Raw genomic sequence first — 23,103 nt, 5'->3', positions numbered from 1 at the left:
GATCGCAGGCTTTAAATGAAACCCCGACCTCCATCTCTCGTTCTAGCGGCGGGAGCGCGGGGCTCCCTCCCGCCGAGAGGCCTTTCCCTCAGCCCCTCAGCCGCGCCCCCTCCCGCCGTGGGCGGCGCGGCCGTGACGAGCGGCGCCGCGGGGCCAATCGGTCCCGGGGGGAGTTCCCGCTCCATTCAGGGCTGCTCGCCTGCGCGCTGAGGGTATGTAACAGCTGCTTCCCCCACACACACACTTTCCCAGCTTCGCCCTCCCTTCACGGGAATCGCTTCCCAAGGGGCGGGCGGGAACCTGAGGGAAGCGATGGGGGGGGTAGGAGGGGAGAGGAGCGCGCGCGCTCTCCGGATCCCGCCGGCGGGAAGCGCGCGACGGGCGGCGGGAGCGGGCGGGGGGGGGGCGAGTGGCTGAGCGTGTGTGCGCGTGGGGGGAGGAGGGAGGGGGGCGGCCATGGACGCGCTGGCCACGCCCCCTCCCTCGCACGCCATTGGCTGTCTCGGCTGAGGGCCCCGCCCCCCCGCGGCGCGCACCGCCCACGGCCCCCCCGCCTCCTCCTGGGTGCGTGCGTGCGTGATTGTGAGTGTGTGCGAGTGTGCGGGGCGTGTGCGTGAGGCAGTGTGTGCGTGTGCCCTGTGCCCCCCGCCCGCACGTGCGACCGGCCCGCCCCACGTGGGGCGCCGCCATCCCGGAAGTGAAGGGGTCGGGGACAAAAGGCAGCGCCGCGCCGCCCCCGGGCCCGGGCCCCGCCGCCGAGTCCCCCCCCTTCCCGCCGCCCAACCGGCTGGCGCCGGGGCCCGGGGCCGGGGGGGGGCGGCGGGGGGAGCCGCTGGCGCGGGCCGCGGCCGCGATGTAAACATTCCACAAAAGGGCTCCCCAGAGAGGGGGGCGTGGCCTCGCCGGTGGCGGGCGGGGCGAATTCGCCGCGTGGGTGGGATTCTCACCGTGACGGCGGCGCGGCCCCGCTCGCTAATTGGCCGGCGCTTTGTTCGGGCAGCCAATGGGACGGCGGGGGAGGCGGGACGGGGGCGGGGCGCGCTGCTTATACGGACATTTTTCTTCGGCGGTCGCTCCCCCCCTCCTCTCCTCCCTCCCTTCCTCTCCACATCCCCTTCCTGGGGGCCGCGGCCAATAGGGGAGGGCCTTGTGGGCGGGGCCAGCGCTGCCATTGGCCGAGGCGGTGACGGGCGCGCGTCTCAGCCAACGGGCGCTCGGGGCTCCCCCCCTGCGCGAGGAGGGGCGGGATTTCCCGGGGAACAGAGAAGCGGGCAGCGCTCCGCCGCGGCGGCCGACAGACGGTTACTCCATCTTACCCCCCCCGCCGAGCCCCCCGCCCCCGCCGGGGCACCGGCGCCGCCCCCGCCCGCCCCCCCCCTCCGGGAGGAGGGGCGCGGGGACCCCCTCTTCTCACCGCGCCGGGGACAGCCCGCCCCCGCCGCCCGCCCGGGAGGTGCCCGCCACCCCCGGACCCTGAGGGAGACCCGGCCGCAGCCAGGGCCCCGCTTCGAGGTAAGGAAGAGCGGGGCGGCGGGGACGGGAGGCCGCCGGGCCCGGGGCCGGCCCCCTCCGGCGATCCGTAGGGGGCGGGGCCCGGCGCCGGTGCGGCGGCGGCGGCGCGGGGTCGGGGGGGGGCGGGGGGGCCGGTGGGTGCCCGCAGCGCGGCTCCCCGGGGAGCCCCGGCCCGCGCGGGCGGCCGCGCGTCCTCCCGCCCCGCCCCGCCCCGCCGGGGTGTCCCGGCCCCGGCATGGCGGGAGCGGCGGGCGGAGCGTGCGGCGGCCGCTGGGCGCGCTGCGAGCCGGGCGCCGCCTCCTCCCCCCGCCCCTCCGCCCGCCCTCCGCCCGGTGCCGCTCCCGGGCTGCGGCGGGACCGCCCCCGGCAGCGCTCGCCCGCATTGCACGGCCCCGGTACCGGCCGAGCCGCGCGCCGCCGCTCCCGCCCGCCCGGGGGGGCGTTCCGAGAGCCGGGGGGTGAGCGCGGTGCCGCTCTGGTCCCGGTGTTCCGCCGAGTTCCCGGCGGAGCTGCCATGGCCGCGCTGCGCCGGGCCGTGCCCCGCCGCGGGGTCCGGCTCCGGGATCGCCCAGCGCTCCGCCGCCGCTTTCCGCAGTTTCGCAGCTCCGCAGCGCAGCTCTCCGAAAGGACCTGTTGGAGCGGCGCGTTCGTAGATGGAAACCCGAGAGCGCCTCGTGCACCCATTAATTGTCCAGCGATTTTGATCTACTCGTCCTCCTTGCATTGGTATTTCATCCCCTTCTGTTGATTCTCCAGGCTGTTGTACATCCCTAGAAACTACTTTAGGTTTGTTGTTTTTTTGATATCAGGAGGCTGGTGGAGTTCAGGTAGCTGTAAAAGTATCACCGTGCTTTGTACCTGCTTAAGTAAATCCTGTTTCTTCTACCTTTTCTTGGCCTGGGTTCATAATGAATATTAACAGTTGTTATTCGTGTGAATAACACGATAGAAGTTACATCCCTAAAGAAATCTATTTATTTGGACCACTGAAACGGAACAAAATAAGTTGTACAGCTCTATTTTAAACTAATTATCAAAGGCATCTCCAGCTGTGCATGGATTTTCAGTCTCCCACGCTGTCCAGAGGAATCTAAACCTGGTCTGTGTGTTAAAGTGTAGCTTAAAGCTGACATAGCACTCGTGCTTCTCTTTTAACTTGCCACTTTTGGTTGTGCTAAAAGGTGTGGGGTCAGTAAACAAGTGGGAAATGCCCAACTTAATTCAGTGCAGCTGTATCTGTACTGGCCATTTTCCACTCCTAGGTTGCAATTATTTTAAAAAATACAGTTTGAGGAAAGTAAACATTACTACATAGGATTGACTATATAGTACATATTTTAAGTTTAAATGGCATTTTGTTTTAATATACTAATTTTAAAGCATCTGTAAAACTTCCTTCATCACATAGAGTGCCTTGGCAGCCTGGTGTCAGCCTGTGCTGGATCTCTGATGACAGAAAACCACTTTTTAAGGTTTTAAAACCACTTTTTTTTTTTTTTTTTTTTCCCTGCTGAGGTAAAGTTTGCACTTTTTCACATGAGTACGCTCTTTGCAAAAGGAAATTGTGCTTTCTCCCCCCAGAGTATCTTATCCTCATCCCTCCCACCTTCTGCTTCTGGTGAAGACACATGGTCTCAGCATGAATTTGTTTGAGATGCTGCAACATAATAATTCATCCAAAAAACCAGCGCTGATTTGCTCAACTTTGGGGAAACTCTGGCTGGTTTAGTGAGCAGTGTGGGGAAGGGGGATGCTCTGCCCTGGTCCCAGCCTGGATTGCCAGGGGAGATCTCTGCACAGGCTGCTGGCACGTGTGGCTCTTGGGGCTGGGAGCATCGTGTTGGAATTGGCAGGCGGATCATTTACGTTTCCAGGATTTATGAATCGTTTTCTGTCCAGATTGCTGTTCTGGACTTCTCCAGCGTTGGAAAGCTTTTATGGCTGTTGGAGCTGGAGCAGAAAAGAACCCCATAATAGCTGTCACTTCAGCCTGGGGTGTGCTTTTGGGACCTTGCTACTTTTTTCCAACCCCATTGGGTCTTTCCTTTTTTTCATTTGGTTAAATAAAAGAATTCTGATCATTCTCCCTGTGCATGGGGTAGGTACAGTCAGGGAACAGGGCACAACAATGCTCTAGGCTCTGTAGAGCATGTTTTGGATTGTGTCTGTGCAGAGGGGTTTTTGGCAGAGCAGGGATCAGTGCCTCACCAACTTGTCTCCCATCTGGACCAGTGGGGTTTTTTTGTGCCCCATCTGCCTCTTGGTGAGCGCTGGCATGGTGTCACCCTGCAGAAAACTCCCAAAGCTTCAGGTTGTGTTTTCCCAGCACCTTTTTCTAAGGATGTTTCTCATTTCAGTTTGGAATGATGCTCTGGTTCTGTAGTGTGGCCGAGGGGTTATCCCGTGCTGCAGCCTGGGGATCCGGGCTGTGTGTCACCATAAAAACAAAGTGTGGCAGTGGCTGCTGAGCAGGCTGGGTCATGTTCTGGAAGTGGTGTGGCTGGGTTAGCAGCGCTGGTGGAACCTGAGCCGGCTCCTTTCCAGCAGGCACTGCCATGTGCTCCTCCATAATCCTCTGTGGGACGTGTCCTGCAGGACATCCGGCACTGCTCCGGCAGCAGAGTTGAGATTTACACTTGCTGCTCCTCTCTCCCTCGAGAGAAAACCTTTTAAAAAGCACTCACTTGTGTTAAACAAACCCTCTGCAGCTCTGCAATTTCCCTGCAGTTTTTCAGAGCAGCCAAAAACCTCTCCTAAAAGTGGCTCTTTTACAGCTTGTTGGTGAAGGTGGTGTTTGAGTTTCCAACAGGTGTTGAGGCAGGGCACCCTCCCAATTTGCTTTCTTCCTAATCTCTATTTGGCTTTTTCTTTTAACTTTACCAGCTGAATGCCAGAAGACCCTGCTTATCTGGTGGGGAAACCTGCAGTAGAAATAACAGAGATTTTTGGGATATTTTATGGTAAAATGTTGGGGAGCAGAGTTGCCACACCTGGGCTCTTGTGCCTCTGTTAGTGACATGCAACATAGCCTTTTGTAATTTTTCCTTTGCTTTACCAGCTGAGGATCCTGTGTGTGTGTGTCTGCCTGATGCATCCTGCCTGGGGAGCTGGGAGGTGACACAGATGGGAAGATCCAGAGGTGTGTTCCCGTGCAGCATCCTTTTCCTGCAAAGAGGAACACTAAAAACCTCAGGGAAAAAAAAAAAAAAACCATAGGCAGTTTGGGTAGAAATGCTGCTGGGGAACTCAATTCTTGACTTGGCCTGCTCAGGTGGAGCTAAGTTCTCCTACATGCATCCTGTTATGCTTTTAACAAAGGAAAGTACCTGAATTTTGTGACTTACTTTCAGTCCTTGCTGTATTTTGAGGGCTTTCCAACCCCCAAATTAAGGCTATGGATGTTGCAGTTTGAATTGGGGCTCTGTAAATCTACACTTCAAAGTCCATGAGGGGATGCCAGAGATTTCTGAGATGATGACATAAGCATAGTATTGTTTGTAAGGTGGAGAGAAAACACTTGGTGCAAGTCTTTGATGTTGTGTGCTTATTCTCAAAATACCTTTCCCTTAGCTGGGCTTTGCCATCATTAAGAAAAATCAGTTGTTCCTGAGGCTGGAAGTGGGTAGAATTGCCCCTTTGAGCAGCACACTTTGGCTAAATCAGTTCAAAATGATGTGGCTTGTCTTGGGGTTCATCTCATTGTTCCTTCCTCAGCTTTTTGGTGGGCTGTAGGAGGGGTAGGACTTGCTACACAACAGATCTCTCCAGCTATTGAGCAGAGGAGATGTGGGTGGAGGTGCCAGTTCAAGATTAGCAGGACTTCAGTGAGGGAATGAATGCACTTTGGGACTATTCAGCATCCTGTCTCCTGCAGGATTCAGACCACTCAGTTAGGGTGCTGGTTTGCTCTCCCCTCTCTGTAGAGTTTGGGTGGTGATGATGGGTGCAGAGTTACCATCACTAGTCTCTGTCTAGGTACAGCAGAGCTTTGAGATCATCTCTCTGCTAGGATTGATAAGGTCTGTCAATTAGCAATCTTCATTAAGGGCTGATTTGCTGTGACACTTTTACTCAGTGGATTGCAGACCCTTGGTAGGAGTTAGTGTGGTGTTATCTGGGAGGATTGACTGGTGCTATTTACCTATATATTGATATATGTATATATATATATATACACACACCCATATTTAATACAGAATTTCACAGTTGAAGCAGGTTCAGTGCTTGGATAAAAGCAGAGTCCAAGCTCAGCTGGTGAAGGTGACGGGAATTCAGAGGGAAGATGAACATACATGAGCTTTAATTTTTGCTTTACAGAAGTTTTAATATCAACCATACAGCAAAACTAGATTTTTGGGAGATTGTACATTTGTCCTGCAAGAACTGGGGGCTTCAAAAATGCTGCTGGTGTGTGTGTGGTGATGGATCCTTGGTGCTGTCATGATTCCTGTGGCCTCACAGGCCAGGAATTGTTGTATCTTCACAGGGGAAAGTCTTCTCACACAGCCCAAGGTGGCATTTTAATCCTCATAAGGGCACGTGAGGCTTCCAGCCACCTTCTGCCCTGAAACAACCTCTGCTTTAGGGGCTGGTGAGTCCATCTGGAGGGGTGATGTGGAGTGTTGCTTTGGGGAATGAGACCCAAGGGTGGGACTCTGGACAGCCACCACACCACACGGATCTACACACAGTATTGAGAAGGTGAGGGAGAGCCAGCCTGGGAGATCAAAAGTGAGTGGCAGGATGGGCTGAGGGACCCATGTTCAGAGCAGGAGGGATCCAAGCTGGGGAGTAGGTTGTAAATAGCTGCCACCAAAGCTTTGCCCACACTTTACTCATGCACTCAGCCATTGTCATGCAAAATCCTGGCCAGCTCTGCTCATGGGTGATGGTGTGGAGCCAGATTTGCTGTTTAGTCCCAACCTTATTAGCATTAAATAGTGCACCATTAGAAAAGTGAGCTCCTGGAGTGTGATCCTCTGCTTGCTGAGTGTGTGCTGGGGGTCAGGCTTACTTAGGGTTTGTAACTTGCAACTAAGATGCAGTTGACGAGCTTTTCCCTTTACTTGGAGCAAGGAGTCCCCCTCTGCTTCCTGTCTGTGACCTGCCAGGTGATTTGGGGACCTCTTGAGAGGTTAAACTTGAAGAGTAAGTTCAAAAATAAATTAAGTCATCTCCCTTGTTGTCCTACCCTCTCCAACTGACAGGAGGGACTAATAAAGAGAGTTTGTATTGGATACTGAAAATAAATTTTTTCCTGTTGAGGGTGGTGAGGTCCTGGCACAGGGTGCCCAGAGAAGCTGTGGCTGCCCCATCCCTGGAAGTGCCCAAGGCCAGGCTGGACAGGGCTTGGAGCAGCCTGGGATAGCGGAAGGTGTCCCTGCCCATGACAGGAATGGAATTAAATGATCTTTAAAACAAATCTTTCCAAATATCTTCTGTGTTTTTGTCATGGAGAGGATAATCTGCACCTCTGTCCTGCTGATTCCTGTTTCCCTATTTAATGTGAGATGTTAGCTAATGATCTTTGCGTTATTTGATTAATGACAGATTAAGACTGTGAAGAGCTGTCCTGACTTGGTAGATGGGGATTGGCTCAGTTGGCTGTTGTTCCATTATTCTGGGGGAATGTCATTCCCTTTCATTTATCCATAGCAATGAGTGTGTCTTAACTGCACTGAACTGAAAAGGCCTTGCTTTGGAAAGATCCTGAAGCATAAGAGTGTGATTTCACGGTTTTCTGTCCTTCAAACACCTCAACAGGCTGCCTGTGCTTTTGAAAAACAGCAGATAGCATCTTGAGGATGGCAATAATTATCAATGGACAGAAAACAGCACTGGAATTTGCTTGCAGTAGAGAGTGCTGGGGGAACTAGTTCAATCCAACAGAGCCAGGAATTCATGTCTCCTTTTGGAGTGGGACAGTGGCAGAATGACCTGTTGGATTTGAGGTGAAATCAACTCGAGGTTGGGCAGGAGCATGAAAGAAAATACAGGGGAGTCAGTGCTGCTGATGTGTGCTCCCTGTCAGGCAAGCAGGAATCCAACTTCTGAGTGGGGCCAGAGTGCTGGCAGGACCACAGGTGTGGCATGTGATATCCAGAATACTCCTGGTATAGCAGACCTATATCTTTCCCTAAAGTTACACATGAAATGTTATTAATACACGTGTTAAATGCAGATCACTCTGGGGCTTTGTGAGTGACTTCAAACTCTGATTCTGCATCCTGCTTTTTTCCCATGTTTTAAGGCCTTTCTCACAGCTGTCATCCTACCTGGACTGTCCAAGGGGGTTATTTTTCTGCTATCAGTATAAGTGGTGTGTAGGTAACACATTCTGTGTGCTCAGACACCATGCTCACAAGCTTTGCATCACTCAGCGTCTATGTGATGCTTCCATTAGCAACATCCTTTAGGTGAGACCGAAGAAATCACGAACTTCCAAGTTACTACAACAATAAGGCTGTACTTTTTGTGGTGAGATGCAGTTGCATGTTTTATGCTGAAAGCTAAATCTTTAATTCCACTTTCCCATCTCAAGATATCAGCCAAAAACTCGCCAAGCGGCCGTGCCGCGGGGCGGGAGCGCCGGCTCAATTCCTCTTTGATAATAATATTATATTATATTATATTATATTGTAACAATGACCACTCTGCTTGCCCCAGGTTTGGTGGTGCTTCCTGAGCATGAGTTCAGCATGAAGCGGCGATTGGATGAGCAGGAGTCACCCGTGTACGCGTCGCAGCAGAGGCGCCTGGCCAGCAGCACCGAGCCTTTCCCGCACCAGCACCGCGTGCTCGCCCCGGCCCCGCCGGTCTATGAGGCCGTTTCTGAGACCATGCAGTCGGCCACGGGCATCCAGTACTCTGTAACTCCCAGCTACCAGGTGTGTGTGTGCTCAGCCTTCAGCTCCCTGCAGCCAGCACCTTATTCTGTATTTGACACAATGGACGTGCATCTCATTGTCGGTGCTTGCTTTATTGGCTTTGTTCATGAACCAACTTTCTTGAGCACAGTTCTTCTAATGATTCTCTCAGACCATGGGCTCTGAGTCGCAGAGATTTGTGGAGGGTTTTCCCTCTGTTTTTCTGTTTTTCAGCAGGAAAAGGTTTGCTATTGTAAAAGATGTATGGTATCTTGGGTGATCTTAAGCTTAACAGACTAGATCAGCATTTAGATTGAAGACTTTCAGGAAAATTGAAATGTTTCGGAGAACGTTACCCCAGAGTCATTAGGTGGCACTCTTCCCTCTCTTGCCTCCTTTACAAGGAGCTGGTAGTTTGGAACAGGGAGAAAAAACATCTTTTTGAGAGTACACTGGAGATAGCTGTCAGTAAAAGAGCAGGGAAAGGCTATTTGTGGAATATTTGTCTTTGCCACATTTCTGGCATGTTTAATCTTTCACACTCGTGTTGCTGGTGAGCTGCTCTCCCTGTCTAGTGCCTGATTTTACACACAGCTTCATCCTTGCTTCTGCAGAAAGGATATTCACACTGATAGTGGCAACCACAGACCTGAAGAGCTGCAGGCAGACCTGTGCAGGGGCTGGAAGAAAGTGTGTTTGCCCTGGCAGTCCTTCCTAAAAAGAACTTGGATGGACCAGCAGGCAAACCTTATTCTGTTCATTAAGTGTGTCCCATCTAGAAGAGGCTTGAATGGAAAACTGGGTTTGTGAAAATGATTTTCCAAATTGCAGCTTTGCTGGCTTATGGTATGAAGAAATCCCAAAAGTGCATGCTTTGTGTTCTTTCCCTGGTTTTCTAGGGGAAATACCAAGCTGGGTTTTCCCCTGAGCCTGCTGCTGCCAGAGAGCCACAATTTCACTTCCAGTACCCAAACTGAATTATCAAGAATGTAGCAGCCCATAAGGATTCATTCACTCCGATTATTACTTGTGACATGTAGGGAAAGGAGAGAACCTTGAGAGATTAAAAATTCCATTTTGCCCTCCTTTTTCAGGTCTTTCTGTCAGGGGACATACTGGACAGGCAGTGAGTGTGCAAGCTGGGGACAACCTGTGTTTGGAACGTGTTTGCAGGGAGGGCTGTGCTGTATTTGAAAGATGGGATGAAAGTTGTTGAGTAAAGTCATTAGCAGTTGTGATTAAAGCTCAAAGCAGCTTCCTTTAGCTTCCCTGGTTGTACTGCTGTGCCTGGGAAGCCGGGGAGGCTCTGTGCTCCCTGCCACGAGGCCGTGGCCGTGCCTGACGTGCTGTTTGCCTTGGCAGGTGTCGGCCGTGCCGCAGAGCTCGGGCAGCCACGGGCCGGCCATCGCGGCCGTGCACAGCGGCCACCACCACCCCGCGCCCGTGCAGCCCCACGGCAGCCAGGTGGTGCCCAGCCACACGCACCCCACGCCCCCAGCCGTGCCCGTGCAGGGCCAGCAGCAGTTCCAGAGGCTCAAGGTAATGCCAGCAGCTGCCTGATGGCAGCCGTCCTCTCCCGAAATTCCTTCCGCGGCCACGTCCCTTTTTCAATCGGTTTTTACCTCCTCTCTCCTCTCGTTTCTCACACCATAATAAAAAGAAATCTGACTCGCCAGGAAAAGATTTGTGGCAGGGAGGGAAAGGAAAAATGTATTGCTTAGAGTATTTGGATGAATGGGTTAAATTACCAAAACATTTGGTGCTTTTCTGAACACATGGCGTATGTGGGTGGTTGTGTGGGAGTAATTTGGGAGTAAGGAAGGCTCTATTCTCAGATTATGTGCTGTAAAACCCTTAAACAAAGAGAAGTCCACCAAAAATAACCCCTTTAAGTTGCTACATTTGGAAAAGGCACATACATACAAACTGATGCCTGTTTCAGCTTCTTCCAAATACGGTGAGAGTCTTTTCCAGTTTTGGTGGAAACCTCTGCCCTTTCCTTTTGCTGAATATGGGAAACTTCTCTTCTACAAACATCTGAAAACCGGTTTCAAAAAGAGTGTTTCTTCCTCACAGGTGAAATCCATGGAAAATCCTTTGCTGGTGCAAGGTTGGGGCTATACATGAGTCTTTCTTAGTTGCTGTAGTTTAATTTCAGACTAAAGAGAGATCCCACGTGTGGCTCTTGCAGCTGCTGCGTGCGTGGCCGGGCTGCTGGAGGCACAGAGACCCAGAGCTCTCACTTTAGGCCATGGCTGTTCTTCCAGTACCTCTGAGAATTGGCTGTTGGTACACGAATCATGAACCTCTTGCTGTTTGAGGTGTAAAACAATCTGCCGCCCACAGCTGCCATTTCGAAGCCCTTCGATGTGGATCTGAAATGTCTGGCTTTTTGAGAGGAGTGCAAGCGTGTACCTGGCAGACATCTACTACACTGAATATGTCATTTCCACTTTCTGCTTATTCTTAGGCTTCCATAATAATTTCCACAGATGAATGCAGGAAAAATACTTAGTCTAGTTCTGTTTATCCTAGCAGTCACTTCAGTGATGGTAAATTTGCAGTGTGTTGGGTTTTGGTTCTTATTTTCTTTTTTTTTTTTTTTTTTTCTTTTTTTTTTTAATTCTGAGTAGTTCTGCTGATCTGTGTTGCTTTTCTCCCCTCCCCTTTTTATCTCTTTTTGGTACAGTTTTATCTTGTGGGCCAGGAGTGGGGAGTGAGTATCTCTTATTCAAACAGTGCTGGTAGAACACTAACCAGGCTCATGAACTCTTTTGCTCCTTAATTCCCTGCCCAGGCTCAGGGCTAACACCTGTGTTTTCAAATAATGAGTGTTTTACAGAACAATGGGAGGTGAAATCAAATCTTCTCTGCTAATATAACCTGTCTGGTCTGTCTCCAGGTGGAGGATGCATTGTCTTACCTTGACCAGGTGAAGCTACAGTTTGGTAGTCAGCCACAGGTCTACAATGACTTCTTGGATATTATGAAGGAATTTAAATCTCAAAGGTAGCAATCTGCATTTTGCTTCTTCCTTCCAGGTTAGAAAGAGTGGATGTGTGTGGACATGGGAGCACAGGGCAGGAGCTGAATTCTGTCCTTTGTATGCAGAAAAAAACACCTGGACAATGATGTACAAGCAGTTGTGTGCTGTATTTTCTGAAAATGAAGTGCAACCCTTTTATTTATACTAGATCTTTGATTAGAGTAGGAGTTCACAAGTTCAGCCTTGACAGCTGATTCATCTGGCTGTCTGGTTGTCTGCCCATTAATAATGGTCAGACTTGGGACTGAATCTCGTGGATATAAAACACTGTCTGGGCTAATAAAATAATGCTAATGTCACTCTTGAGTTCAGCAGTACTTATAGGACTCAGTTTTACATTGTTTCATAGGTGAGGGGTGATAAGATTGCTGTGTGGAGAAGCTTGTCCCACGGAAAGGTCCCAGAGGATGGTGACAATGTGATCTTGTTCCTTCCCCAGCATCGACACTCCAGGGGTGATCAGCCGTGTGTCGCAGCTCTTCAAGGGCCACCCAGACTTGATCATGGGTTTCAACACCTTCCTGCCACCTGGCTACAAGATTGAGGTGCAGACCAACGACATGGTGAACGTGACAACCCCTGGGCAGGTTCACCAGATCCCCACCCACGGGCTGCAGCCCCAGCCGCAGCCGCAGCCGCCGCACCCGTCGCAGCCGTCGGCGCAGTCCACCCCGACACCAGCACAGCCGGCACCACAGCCCACACCTGCCAAAATCAGCAAGGTGAGAGGCTTTGGCTGAGCTGCACTGACAGCAGGGGGGGTGCAGCTGCCTCCAGCTGAAGCTGGTGTGGAGCTAGAGAGTGAAAAATTACCTTCCATGCTGCTTTTCTGTATTTGTGAACATTCGTGTGTTCCCCTTCTGCTGCTGGATTAGTTTCTCATTTCCAAACTTGAAGATGCAGTCGTAGTTAATTTGACAGCAATTCAAACAAGCTTTCCAAAACATTAAGGGTTTGGAAAAGCCTTGTTGCTGGCAGTGGGGAACTGAAAGACAGTCAGAGCATCTGGTAAATGGCTCACACATTATTCAAGAAGTGATCCAGCAACCCTAGGGAAAAGGCTCCCAGTTAAAGCACTGGGCACATTATCTGCCTTCTTTTGTGTGTATTGTCTTAGACCTAAAGGCCCAAGAAATTGCCCATGAAACAGAGGTTGTGATGAAGATGTAGTTTTTGATGTGTGTTTGTGTCATTTCAAATGCTTGAGGCAATTAAGCCTTTGGGAAACCTTCATTTGTTATTTGCTGGATTCTGCATTGCTTGAAGTCTTGTTTTCAGATTGATTGGTTTTTGTGGAGGGGTCTGGGTCAGATGGGAGGGTTCAGGAGTTACTGGCAACATCTAAAGTGCAAGAGTTTAGCAAGATGACCTTGATGTTGCCTGTAGGTATTGGTGGTGTGCCCAAAACAGAGACCTTTCAGTAACAAAGCAAGTTGGACTGTAGTTTAGGTATAACCCAGATGCTACTGTCCAAAAGATGTATTTTATGTGAAACAGAACAGGGTAATAGGCATTCAAGGAGATTACTCCATATATAAAATATTGTGTAGCCTCAAAATATGAAAGTATTTCAGAGCCTTAGGGAGGGAATCTCCGAAGTTTCAAGGGTTAATCCCTAAACTGTTAGGTAGCAACTGCCTGGAAAAGCTAAAGGAAAAGGTAATATGCAGTTAAAAAGGAGCAGGATTTAAAATGAGGCAGTTAGCTGATCTCTGGACAAACATGGTTGGGACATGCAACTTCCTACTCAGAAATGGCAAACAAAAACATGCTGAAAGATTTGCCAAACTGGACACTGCAGATCATTCTAGAATGAACTTGCCTGTGCCAGATTTCAAGGATTTTTTTCTGAAGAAGTACATGCTCTCAGTAAATTTGTAGCAGTCTGCTTCTTAACACCATGGGATAAGTGGTTTTCTCCCTGCCAGCCTGCAAAGTGTTGAACTATCATTGCTGAAACTTTAAATAAACCTGAGGGACAGGCAGGTAAAGCAGTAGCTGAGCAAGGCAGGACTTTGTAACAGGATATTTATGGCCATCCTAAGACAGTTATTTACCTTCTCAGTCCTGAAAGCTCTGTGTAATGCAAGTTTGGAAATGTAAAAACGTGAGGGGAATAAGTACTTCCATTTCCTTTTAAAATTGGCACCTCAAAGCCAAATTTTCACCTGGCTGTTTGATGTCCATTGAGAGTATTCAAAATAATTACTCACTGCCTGCGTTTTGTCTCCAGAAACTCCAGTTTTCCCTCACCATTGCCTTTGTACATCCCACTTTTTTCACTAGTGCCAAAGCGACTTGCAGTGTTGGAGGCAGCCATACCTATGCATTTTGGCTCTGTTAAGTTTTTGAGGTAGTTTGTGTCCCCTGTCAGGTTTCAGTCCAAAGCAATTAGCAAGGAAATCATCTCAAGAACAACCGCTTGAATTGCCCAGGCATTTTGTCTCGCTGATGCAGTTTAGTCTCTGCTGGCCCACTAACTGTGTACCTATCCCTAAGTGGATTAAAAGTGCCTTTACCCCGCCCATGAAGGGCTGGCTGCTGCTAACACAGCCTGTGTTCTCGCAGCCATCGCAGTTGCAGGCTCATACCCCTGCCAGCCAGCAGACGCCGCCGATTCCGCCGTACGCGTCGCCGCGCTCGCCGCCGGTGCAGCCCCACACGCCTGTGACAATCTCTCTGGGCACCACACCATCCCTGCAGAACAATCAGCCTGTGGAGTTTAATCACGCCATCAACTATGTCAACAAGATCAAGAATCGGTTCCAGGGACAGCCAGACATCTACAAAGCCTTCCTGGAGATTCTCCATACGTACCAGGTGAGTGTTGGAAATGTCAGTTTGTGTCTGGGCTTGCATTTGGGTCTTCTGCTGTACTAGCAGTGATAATCATAGACTGGTTTGGATTGGAAGGAGCCTTAAAATCATGTAGTCCAACCCTTTGCCATAGGCAGGGGCACCTTCCACTAGGTCAGGTTGCTCCAAGCCCTGTCCAGGCTGGTCTTGAATTCTGCTTAAACTAAGCAGAAGTCTGGCAGGTTAGAAAGATTACATAGCAGTATGAAGTAATAGATTTCAGTCCATCATATTTGTTTGGAAATGTCTGAAATGCTTGTTTAAAAACTGAATTTGGCATTTTTTTATGAGCATGTGTCAGAATGAGGCAATGTGGTTATAGCTCAATGTTAAAAGCAAAGAAACCACTTCTTTGGTCAGTGTCTTGTGTTCCAGGGCCTGTTGGGCATTTAGGATGTATTTATAGTATAGATCAGTATAGATACTTAGAATATATGAGTCATACTATTAATATAGTATGATGCTTTAAGGAGCTGAGACCTTTGCTGTTTCATTATTTCTATCAGGGAAAGTTGGTTTATTTTTTCTTTGTCGCTTGAATAGCTTGTGCCTCCTTTCTTCTGACACTTCTCCTCTTTGGTGTGGCAGAAAGAGCAGCGTAATGCCAAGGAGGCAGGAGGGAACTACACACCAGCTCTGACAGAGCAGGAGGTCTATGCCCAGGTGGCTCGCCTCTTCAAGAACCAGGAGGATCTTCTCTCAGAATTTGGGCAATTCCTGCCTGATGCCAACAGCTCTGTGGTGAGTACCCTTGGAGATAGGATGAAATACCTAGGGCAGTGTTCAGAAAAATGTTCTTTTGCTGTTGCTTTCTTGGAGTGAAGGAAGGAGGTCGGGTGGAGACTGTTTTCTGGCTATAACTTGTCTTTAAATAATTTATATTTTAAATGCAATTCCTTTGCTTAAAGGGATTGTTTGAAGTTGGTGTTGTAAAATCTGCAGTAAAATCTAGAGCTATGAGGAGCAGCAGACCCCCCCTGGACTGCTGCATCCAGCTTTGGGGTCCCCAGCACAGGAAGGATGTTAATCCTTCCTGCTTTGGAGTCCCCAGCACAAGAAGGACATTGATCTCTCAGAGCAAGTCCTGAGGAGGTCACCAAGATGATCAGAGGGATGAAGCACATCTCCTGTGAGGAAAGACTGAGAGAATTAGAATTGTTCTGGCTGGAAAAGAGAAGGCTCAGGGGTCACCTAATTGTGGCTTTCCAGTACCTGGAGAGGGCCTCAAAGAAAGATGGAGTGACAGGACAAGGGGGAATGGTTTCAAACTGAAAGAGAGAGAGTAGGTTTAGATTAGATATTAGAAAAAAATTCTTCCCTGTGAGGGTGGTGAGACTGCCACAGGCTACCCTGAAAAGCTGTGGCTGCCCCATCCCTGGAAGTTTTCAAGGGCAGGTCAGATGGAGCTCTGAGCAACTTGTGATAGTGAAAGTTGTCCCTGACCATGGCATTGGAACTGAATGATCTTAGGAGCTCTGAGCAACATGTGATAGTGAAAGTTGTCCCTGACCATGGCATTGGAACGGAATGATCTTAAAGGTCCCTTCCAACCCAGACCATTCTGTGACATTCTGTGTGGACCGTAGCCCTAATGCTCTTATGGGTTTGTCTCTGAACAAGCTGTTAAGTAAGACAACTGCAGAGAAAGTGGAGTCGGTCAGGAATGACCACGGGGGCACAGTGAAGAAGCCACAGCTCAACAACAAGCAGCAGAGACCCAACCAGAATGGCTGCCAGATCCGGCGGCACTCGGGCACTGGAGCCACCCCTCCTGTGAAGGTAAGAGCCTGTGCTGCTCCCTGTTTGTCCCAGAGCAGGATGTTTTCCAGGTCCTTGTGAGTTTTGTGCACAGGCTGCAGCTTGAGAACATGGAAAATAATGTTTGTCTTTAAAGCTTTCAGAAGTCCTTGTTTCCAAGCACGAGCCTCTGGTTTTTGCAAACTGTTGCTGGTATCTGTTCCTGAGGGTGGGATGTAGTTACTTTAATGGCTTGGGGAAACAGAGTTTTCATCACTTTATTAGAAAGATGTTGTTTTCTTAGCAGTATTTAATGAGGAGGAGTTGTGCAGTGTGGAGACAAAAGTCTCAGTAATGCCACAGAATAAATTTGTCCAATATTTGTAGCAAATGTTCCTAAGGCACGTAGGAAAAGACGAGCTGAAAAGATGTGCCTGGAAGCTTTGTTGTAGTAGGACTTGGAGCAGATGCAGTAGAATCATGTTTGCTCATCTTTCCTGTGATAAAGCTTTTAATACAATGATAAATGATTATTCTCTCAGCAGAGTTTGCCCTTTTCAAATGACACACGATTTGTGAGAGCACTGAGGCTTTGTAGTGCAACAGAAATTGTCCTGTGGCCAGGTGGCTTCGTGTTTATGCATGAAGGATAAATTTGCCTGCTTTTTTTTTAGCCAGTATATCTTCCTTTGCCATGATAAGCATTAGCAGGCATAATTGTACCATTTAACGCCCCTTCTGCCCTTTCTCCTCCTCTTCAAATGTAGGGCTCCGAAATAAAGCACATTTTGGGGGCAACTTTCAGCCTTTCTGAGGGTGGGGAAAATACAGCATCTTGCAGAAGCATGTAAGAGAAAAAAAATGTCATTCTGGGGAGGTGTAAGACTTGAAGAACTGGATGAGTGATAGGAAAATCATTTATTCTGGCATTTTTCCAAACTAGTTATCCGAGTAAGATATGCTGTTGTGTGATTGAAACAATCAGCTAGTTACAGGAAAGGGTGCAACAATGTATTACAAATATTTGGAGTGGCATGCTACTTATTAACATTCAGTAAATTAACTTGTAGCACAAATTTTAATAGACTTTTCCTTTGAAAAAGCCACCTTTCCTTTAATGGGAAGCACATGGTGGGGTCAGAGACATGGTGGCTCTTGTGTGAGAGATAATCAAATTGTCTCAACTTGCTGAACACCCCTTTTATTTTTAATTGCCTTTCTTTTTTTGACAACAGAAGAAACCAAAGCTGCTTGGTTTGAAAGACCAGTCTTTGGCAGAAGCCAGCAAACATGGTGTGGGGACAGAATCTCTCTTCTTTGAGAAGGTGAGAGGCAGGATGCAGATGCTGCATGTCCTTGATGTGTGTCCTTCCTGTATACACATCTGGATTTTTATCACAGTGAAGTGTGTGAGATTTACATCACCCTGATAACATTTCCTAGCTTGATTTCGGATGTGCCCTGCAACCTCGAAGTCAGAGCCATTGAGGTTTTTAAAAATTTTAAAAATTTAAATATTTTTTCCCCAAAGCACCTTCTCCAGCTTTCCACCTGCTGCTGCTGCAATTTATCTGAGGGAATGGGAATTTTTTCCTGTAACCCACACTCCAAATTGTTTTCCCCTTTATAAAATCCCCGTGCAGCTGATGATGAGCGTGGCGTGTCTTGCTGTGTCGGCACAGCTTGTACCCATCCACAGCCAGCTGGCTGCAGTGGGGGAGCTCAGTTTACAAAGCACCTGATTCATATTTACATTGGGCTGGGTTTTTTTGAAATTTCCCCTCAGAGGTTAATCTAATTAATTGCACAGTTGTTACCTGTTGCTGGTTTAGCACACAGATCAAGTGAAGGAGATATGGGATGTTTCCAAGTGGTACCTTGGTGTCTTCTCTGAGATGTCCATACAGTGCTTTATAGCTCAGAGGGGAGTATGGAACAAACTTAAAACCATCCTTTTAAGCAATATTCATGCACTGATGACAGTCTTGGTTGCTCCCTGCTGATCTGGTGAATTCTGCAGCATGATGGGGACCAGCTAATGGTAACTGGGAATCAATTTATTGCTTGGAGGATGTGTAGGTGTTAAGATGAGTAAACCTAGAAATCCCCGCTGTGGAATTATAACCATAATGATGAATAATTTAATGATAGATCTCAGTCTGATGTGTAGATCCAACTGTTCTTGTGGGAAAGGTAATGGTGTTGGGATGAATAGTTTGGCTTCCTCATTCTGTGAAGATTGGGGTTACAGAAGGAGGGTTGTCTGCGATAATCCAAGCTGGAAGCAGGCAGAGGCTGGAGAGGAGTTCCCCAGGGCATGGGTTTCATACCCCCTACTCCCTACTTGAAATACCCTCTGGAGTTTAAAAGCACCTGGGTGGCTTTGTGGTGCTGATGTTATCCATGATTCCAGTGTTTTGTAATCCCGCTATTACAGGTTTCTCTGAAGGAATTAGTTCTTCACTTGCAAGTGCTTTCTTAGGGTAATGGCCCAGTGCTGACATTGCAGGGGATCCCAGCGTGGGGATGGCTCCCATCAGTACCAGTTGGTCTGGTCCTGTCTACAGGCCAAGTCCTCTCTGTTCAACTCACTTAAAGATTTGTGTGCCTCAGTGGGAAACAGTGTCAAATCTGGACCCCCCCTTAGTCTCACCCTGACAGCTCCTCTTTTCCTCATCTCCTCTCCCTCAGGTCCGCAAAGCTCTGCGCAGCACGGAAGCGTACGAGAACTTCCTGCGCTGCCTGGTTATCTTCAACCAGGAGGTGATCTCCCGGGCCGAGCTCGTGCAGCTGGTTTCTCCATTCCTGGGGTAAGTGCAGCCCCTTTCCTGCTCTGTTTCTGTTGTGGAGCCAGGAAAGAAACACTCACCCTCATGTTCTTCTGCACTGCTCTTTCCTATTCCTTATCCCAGCTGTGTCCTGACATGCAGCATGCAGGAGCAGTACAGGTGTTGTTTGCTGTGTGCCTTCCCTTTCCAGTAGGGCAAACAAAATTATTAGCAGCCTGTTATTGCAGTTTCTTGCTCTGGAATCATTTGAGAAAAGATTTACATAAGAAATGTCCCTCCAAAAAAGCAGAGTGCTGATACAAACTCGCTCAAGTTTCCAAAAAGCAGCTGAATTCTGTCACAAAGCCAAAAATGTTAAGGAACTCTGTACTTTAAATAGGAATTTGTGACTTCCATGATTGTCAGTAGTGTACAAAACATCTCTATTAGTTGGTTAAAACCAGCAGATATCCTCTCATCAACTTGGGGCAGCAGGATTAGTGTTTCTTTTGCCTGGGCACTGAATTGCTGGTTCCAAGGGAGAAGGCAGTAGCACCATAAATTGGGTTCAGGACCCCATTTACAGTAGCTACTGTGCAGAGAAACAGCCCTAAGTAACTTCCACTGGCACTGCAGGTCCTCTGGAATTAGTCAGGCATCAGCAGGATGCCTGATTGCAGGTAGAAAAGGTGCAATACTTGACAAGAAAATTTCCTATTCTACTGCCTGTGCTCCTAACTAGAGGGAAAGATCTAATACAAGGGTTTTTTATTCTGGAGTTGGACATTATCTTTTGCCATATAATGAAAAAGGAATGAATGACTAGTGATTCAATTAGTAACAGGTTCAGTTCATCCTATTGCTGGAGCTTTGCATGAGATAAGAGGACTTGAACAAATCTGTATTTTAGTTGAATAAATTTTTCAGGAAACTTTGCAAACAGGTGAACTTGGGCCTTGCAGGCAAAGGCTTCTCCTTGATTTATGTTGCTCTGTGAAGTCTGGTTCAAGCAGTTGCTTGGCACTGTAGTGTAACTACAGAAATGCCTTTTGTTTTGATTTTGCTGCCTCTGGAAAGGAAAGGTCTGGTTTAAGGTTCTAAAAATGAGGAATTTGACCTGAGTTCACTACCAGGGTGGTTTGGGCAGACCCAGATGTGCCATGAATGCTGGCCCTGTAGCTAAAGCTTTGATAGCTGCTCCTTGCTCGTCACTAATCCTCAAGCACCTGAGTTGTACCAGAGCAATCCCCCACCTGATCAACAGCAGGTGCTTGCTTCCCATTTGGTCAGGCTCTGTGGAAGTGGGGTTGAGCAGAGAGGAGCTTCTCACCAGATTCACAGTTTGGAGAGGTGTCTGTAGTAACCGGTTCTGGCCTTGCGTTCTGTTTAGCTCATTTTTCACTTTGTTCCTTTTATTTTAGGAAATTCCCAGAACTGTTCACTTGGTTTAAAAACTTTCTGGGCTATAAGGAGTCTGTTCACATGGAGACATATCCCAAGGAACGGGCTACTGAGGGGATTGCCATGGAGATTGACTATGCCTCCTGCAAGAGGCTGGGCTCCAGCTACCGAGCCTTGCCCAAGAGCTACCAGCAGCCCAAGTGCACGGGGCGGACCCCGCTCTGCAAGGAGGTAAGGCAGGAGCTGGGCCACAGAGGAAGGCTCTTCCCAGCCTTTTTAAACATTGGAGCAGTGTTGGAAAGGTTCCTGGGGATGTCAGGGCACGTCTGGTGGTGGTGAGCATGGAGCTGATCCACACCGCTCCATGCTGCTCCTGCACCTAGGCGTGTGTGGGCACAGCATCCTGGCTGGAATCGCCACGGTGCGTGTGGCAGCCCCAGGGGAGCACACCTCAGGAATTCCTGGTGGCACTCCCATAAACACCTGGATCACATCCAGAAGCTCTTGCACAGGGTGAGGCGTTAATCTAGGAATTGGGTGATGCTGGAAGCTGGCTGGGAGTTGTGGTACCCACGTGGCTTTGATGGTTGACTCTTCTCCAGCAGCCTTTGTGAAAGGTTTGCGTGGAGTGTTGATGGGCAGCTGGAGAAAATCTTAAATAGCTCTGATGGTTAATTACTGACATACCTAATGCTCCCACATTTTATTTATGATGTGTTACATAGTACAACTTGTGAAAGGAACATTAAGGTTGCAAACTTAAGTAAGAGATGACAGGACTGGTTCTCTGTGTGGTCTTAATGTGATCTCAGAGGTCCTTTTCAAGGTAGTATGTAATTCAGGATTATTGCTACCTTTTTACCTAAATTCCCACTTAGCTTGCTTTCAGAGTTGTCTCTAGGCCAACTTGAAAAGAAAATCATGTTTTCTGTAGACAGATTCTCCCTTGAATTCTCTCATATGCATCTTTCTTTCACTCTGAAATGCTAAATTTTTAATCCATGTCTTGACACGTCTCTCAAAAGCTTCTTGTGTGATGCAGTTACAAACTTTTTTCTCTGTGAGAATCTAATGACTCAGTTGTTCAGGCTTTGGGTTTATGGAAACTGGACCTGGCTTGCCAACTGCCTGCCAAGATCATTGTTTTCTTTGCCTTCGGCCTCGTTGAGGTTGTTATTGGTTGGTTGTTAGTTTGCTTTGTAATGTTCTGCTCCTGTATTGAAAGCTGCAGGTACTGAGCTGTTTTGTCACCAGGAGAGGTGATGGGGTATGGTTTTGTACTTCCAATTATCCTTATTTGGAGGCAGCAACTGTGTCCTGTCTAACAGTCAGGTCTGTTGGGGTGACCACACAGTGTAGATGATGAATCACACACGGGGAACCAGCTGGTTGCAGCTGACTAATCCAAAGTAGCAGAAAAGCTCCTTTCAACTCTATTTTCCTCTTCTCGCACAAGTGTTTTCCTCGCAGCTCCAGGCTATGAATTTTTCAGGCTGCCTGGCTGTTTGGGGTTGCCCTGTGAATGCTGGGCTTTGGAAGGGGCACACACTTTTTCCAGCTGGGAATTACGTTGTCCCATCAGCAGACAGGTCTTGAAGCTCGCCAGGTGTGATCTCCTTGAACACTGACCACGACTCTTGTTCTCCCTCTGCCTCCCTCATAGGTTTTGAATGACACCTGGGTCTCCTTCCCCTCCTGGTCTGAAGATTCCACATTTGTGAGCTCCAAGAAGACACAATATGAAGAGCACATCTACAGGTGTGAGGATGAGCGTTTTGAGGTAAGTTGCTTTTTCTTGGTTCATGTCTGGGAAAGTTCTGTTCTGTGAAGAGTCAGTGAGCTTGTTGGAGTGATAGCTTCAATTCTGCATCTTCTATTGTGTTTGCCACCTGGTTTTTGGCATAAAAGCTTGTTTTCTCTTCATGCAAGAAGCACTGGCTGCATAACCACTAAGCTGCCACCCCTGCCCCTCACTTTTTTGTGGGGCTCTTCATTCACCCCGCTCCACATGAAATCGTTGAATGGCCAGCATGGAATTGTTGCATCTTTTCCATTCTTCCTGCCCACATAGTGCATGAGAACGTGCATTTTTCCCCTGTAATCATCTGCAAAGCAGTATGTTCAGGATTTTCAATGACTGACATTTTGACTGGAGATGGAAGTTAGCTAGGCAATTACCTGAATCTGCACAGATTTGGCACGTCCTTTTGTAGAGTAACTGTCAGTTGTGTTCTGTTCCCAGCTGGAAGATGTAATTTCCGAACAGTATCATTCTGGTAGCCTTTAAATTCTTACACAGTATTATTTAGGTAGCAGATGAAATATAATTGGATTATTTTAGAGCAGCTGAGCACCAAAGTGCTCAAGTACACCTTGTTAAACAGGCGCAGCTTCTTGTTTGGTGTCACTTGATTGTTTGCCTCTGTGAAGGATCATGTTTTGTCTATTCAAACACCACTGCTAATGCACTGTTCTCTCCAGCTGGATGTTGTCTTGGAGACCAACCTGGCAACCATCCGCGTTCTTGAGGCAATCCAGAAGAAGCTGTCACGCTTGTCTGCAGAGGAGCAGGCCAAATTCCGGCTGGACAACACCCTGGGGGGCACCTCGGAGGTGATCCACCGCAAGGCTCTCCAGAGGATATATGCTGACAAAGCAGCTGACATCATCGATGGGCTGCGCAAGAACCCCTCCGTGGCCGTTCCCATTGTGCTGAAAAGGTACTGATTGCCCAGGCTCCCTTCCGCAGGGTAATGCGCTGTGTGCTGTCCAGATGTATGGAAAAGTGTGCCCTCCACAAAAAGGGTTGTGACTGCAGCACCCCATGGTGCAGTGGAAAGTGTCCCTGCCCATGGCAGGGGGTGGAACAAGATGATCTGTAAGGTCTCTTCTCAACCAAACCATTCCGTGATTCTAT

At 48.8% G+C, this 23,103-nt stretch overlaps 1 protein-coding gene across 3 annotated transcripts in view; it reads left to right on the top strand.

Annotated features, from left to right (window-relative positions):
- The first annotated feature begins 194 nt into the window (after window positions 1-194).
- The window catches only part of SIN3A (SIN3 transcription regulator family member A), a 30,661-nt gene continuing 7,752 nt past the window's right edge, over window positions 195-23,103 (top strand). The window contains exons 1-14 of one of the 3 annotated variants that reach the window (XM_056499360.1): window positions 1,031-1,512; window positions 2,108-2,238; window positions 8,179-8,399; window positions 9,741-9,917; window positions 11,281-11,387; window positions 11,864-12,146; window positions 13,993-14,244; window positions 14,869-15,021; window positions 15,901-16,059; window positions 17,253-17,342; window positions 18,709-18,827; window positions 20,207-20,417; window positions 21,850-21,966; window positions 22,668-22,906. In XM_056499360.1, coding sequence (XP_056355335.1) covers window positions 8,211-8,399; window positions 9,741-9,917; window positions 11,281-11,387; window positions 11,864-12,146; window positions 13,993-14,244; window positions 14,869-15,021; window positions 15,901-16,059; window positions 17,253-17,342; window positions 18,709-18,827; window positions 20,207-20,417; window positions 21,850-21,966; window positions 22,668-22,906 — 2,096 coding nt within the window. In that variant the 5' untranslated portion in view covers window positions 1,031-1,512; window positions 2,108-2,238; window positions 8,179-8,210. Of the gene's footprint in view, window positions 213-1,030; window positions 1,513-2,107; window positions 2,239-8,178; window positions 8,400-9,740; window positions 9,918-11,280; window positions 11,388-11,863; window positions 12,147-13,992; window positions 14,245-14,868; window positions 15,022-15,900; window positions 16,060-17,252; window positions 17,343-18,708; window positions 18,828-20,206; window positions 20,418-21,849; window positions 21,967-22,667; window positions 22,907-23,103 lie in introns of those variants that run through there. The other 2 variants (XM_056499361.1, XM_056499359.1) reach the window with 2 other exon arrangements.

The sequence above is a fragment of the Oenanthe melanoleuca genome, chromosome 10, assembly GCF_029582105.1.
Source record: "Oenanthe melanoleuca isolate GR-GAL-2019-014 chromosome 10, OMel1.0, whole genome shotgun sequence".
Classification (NCBI taxonomy): Eukaryota; Metazoa; Chordata; class Aves; order Passeriformes; family Muscicapidae; genus Oenanthe; species Oenanthe melanoleuca.
Note: the sequence above shows the minus strand (reverse complement) of the source record. Positions and strands in the feature narration are given on the sequence as shown.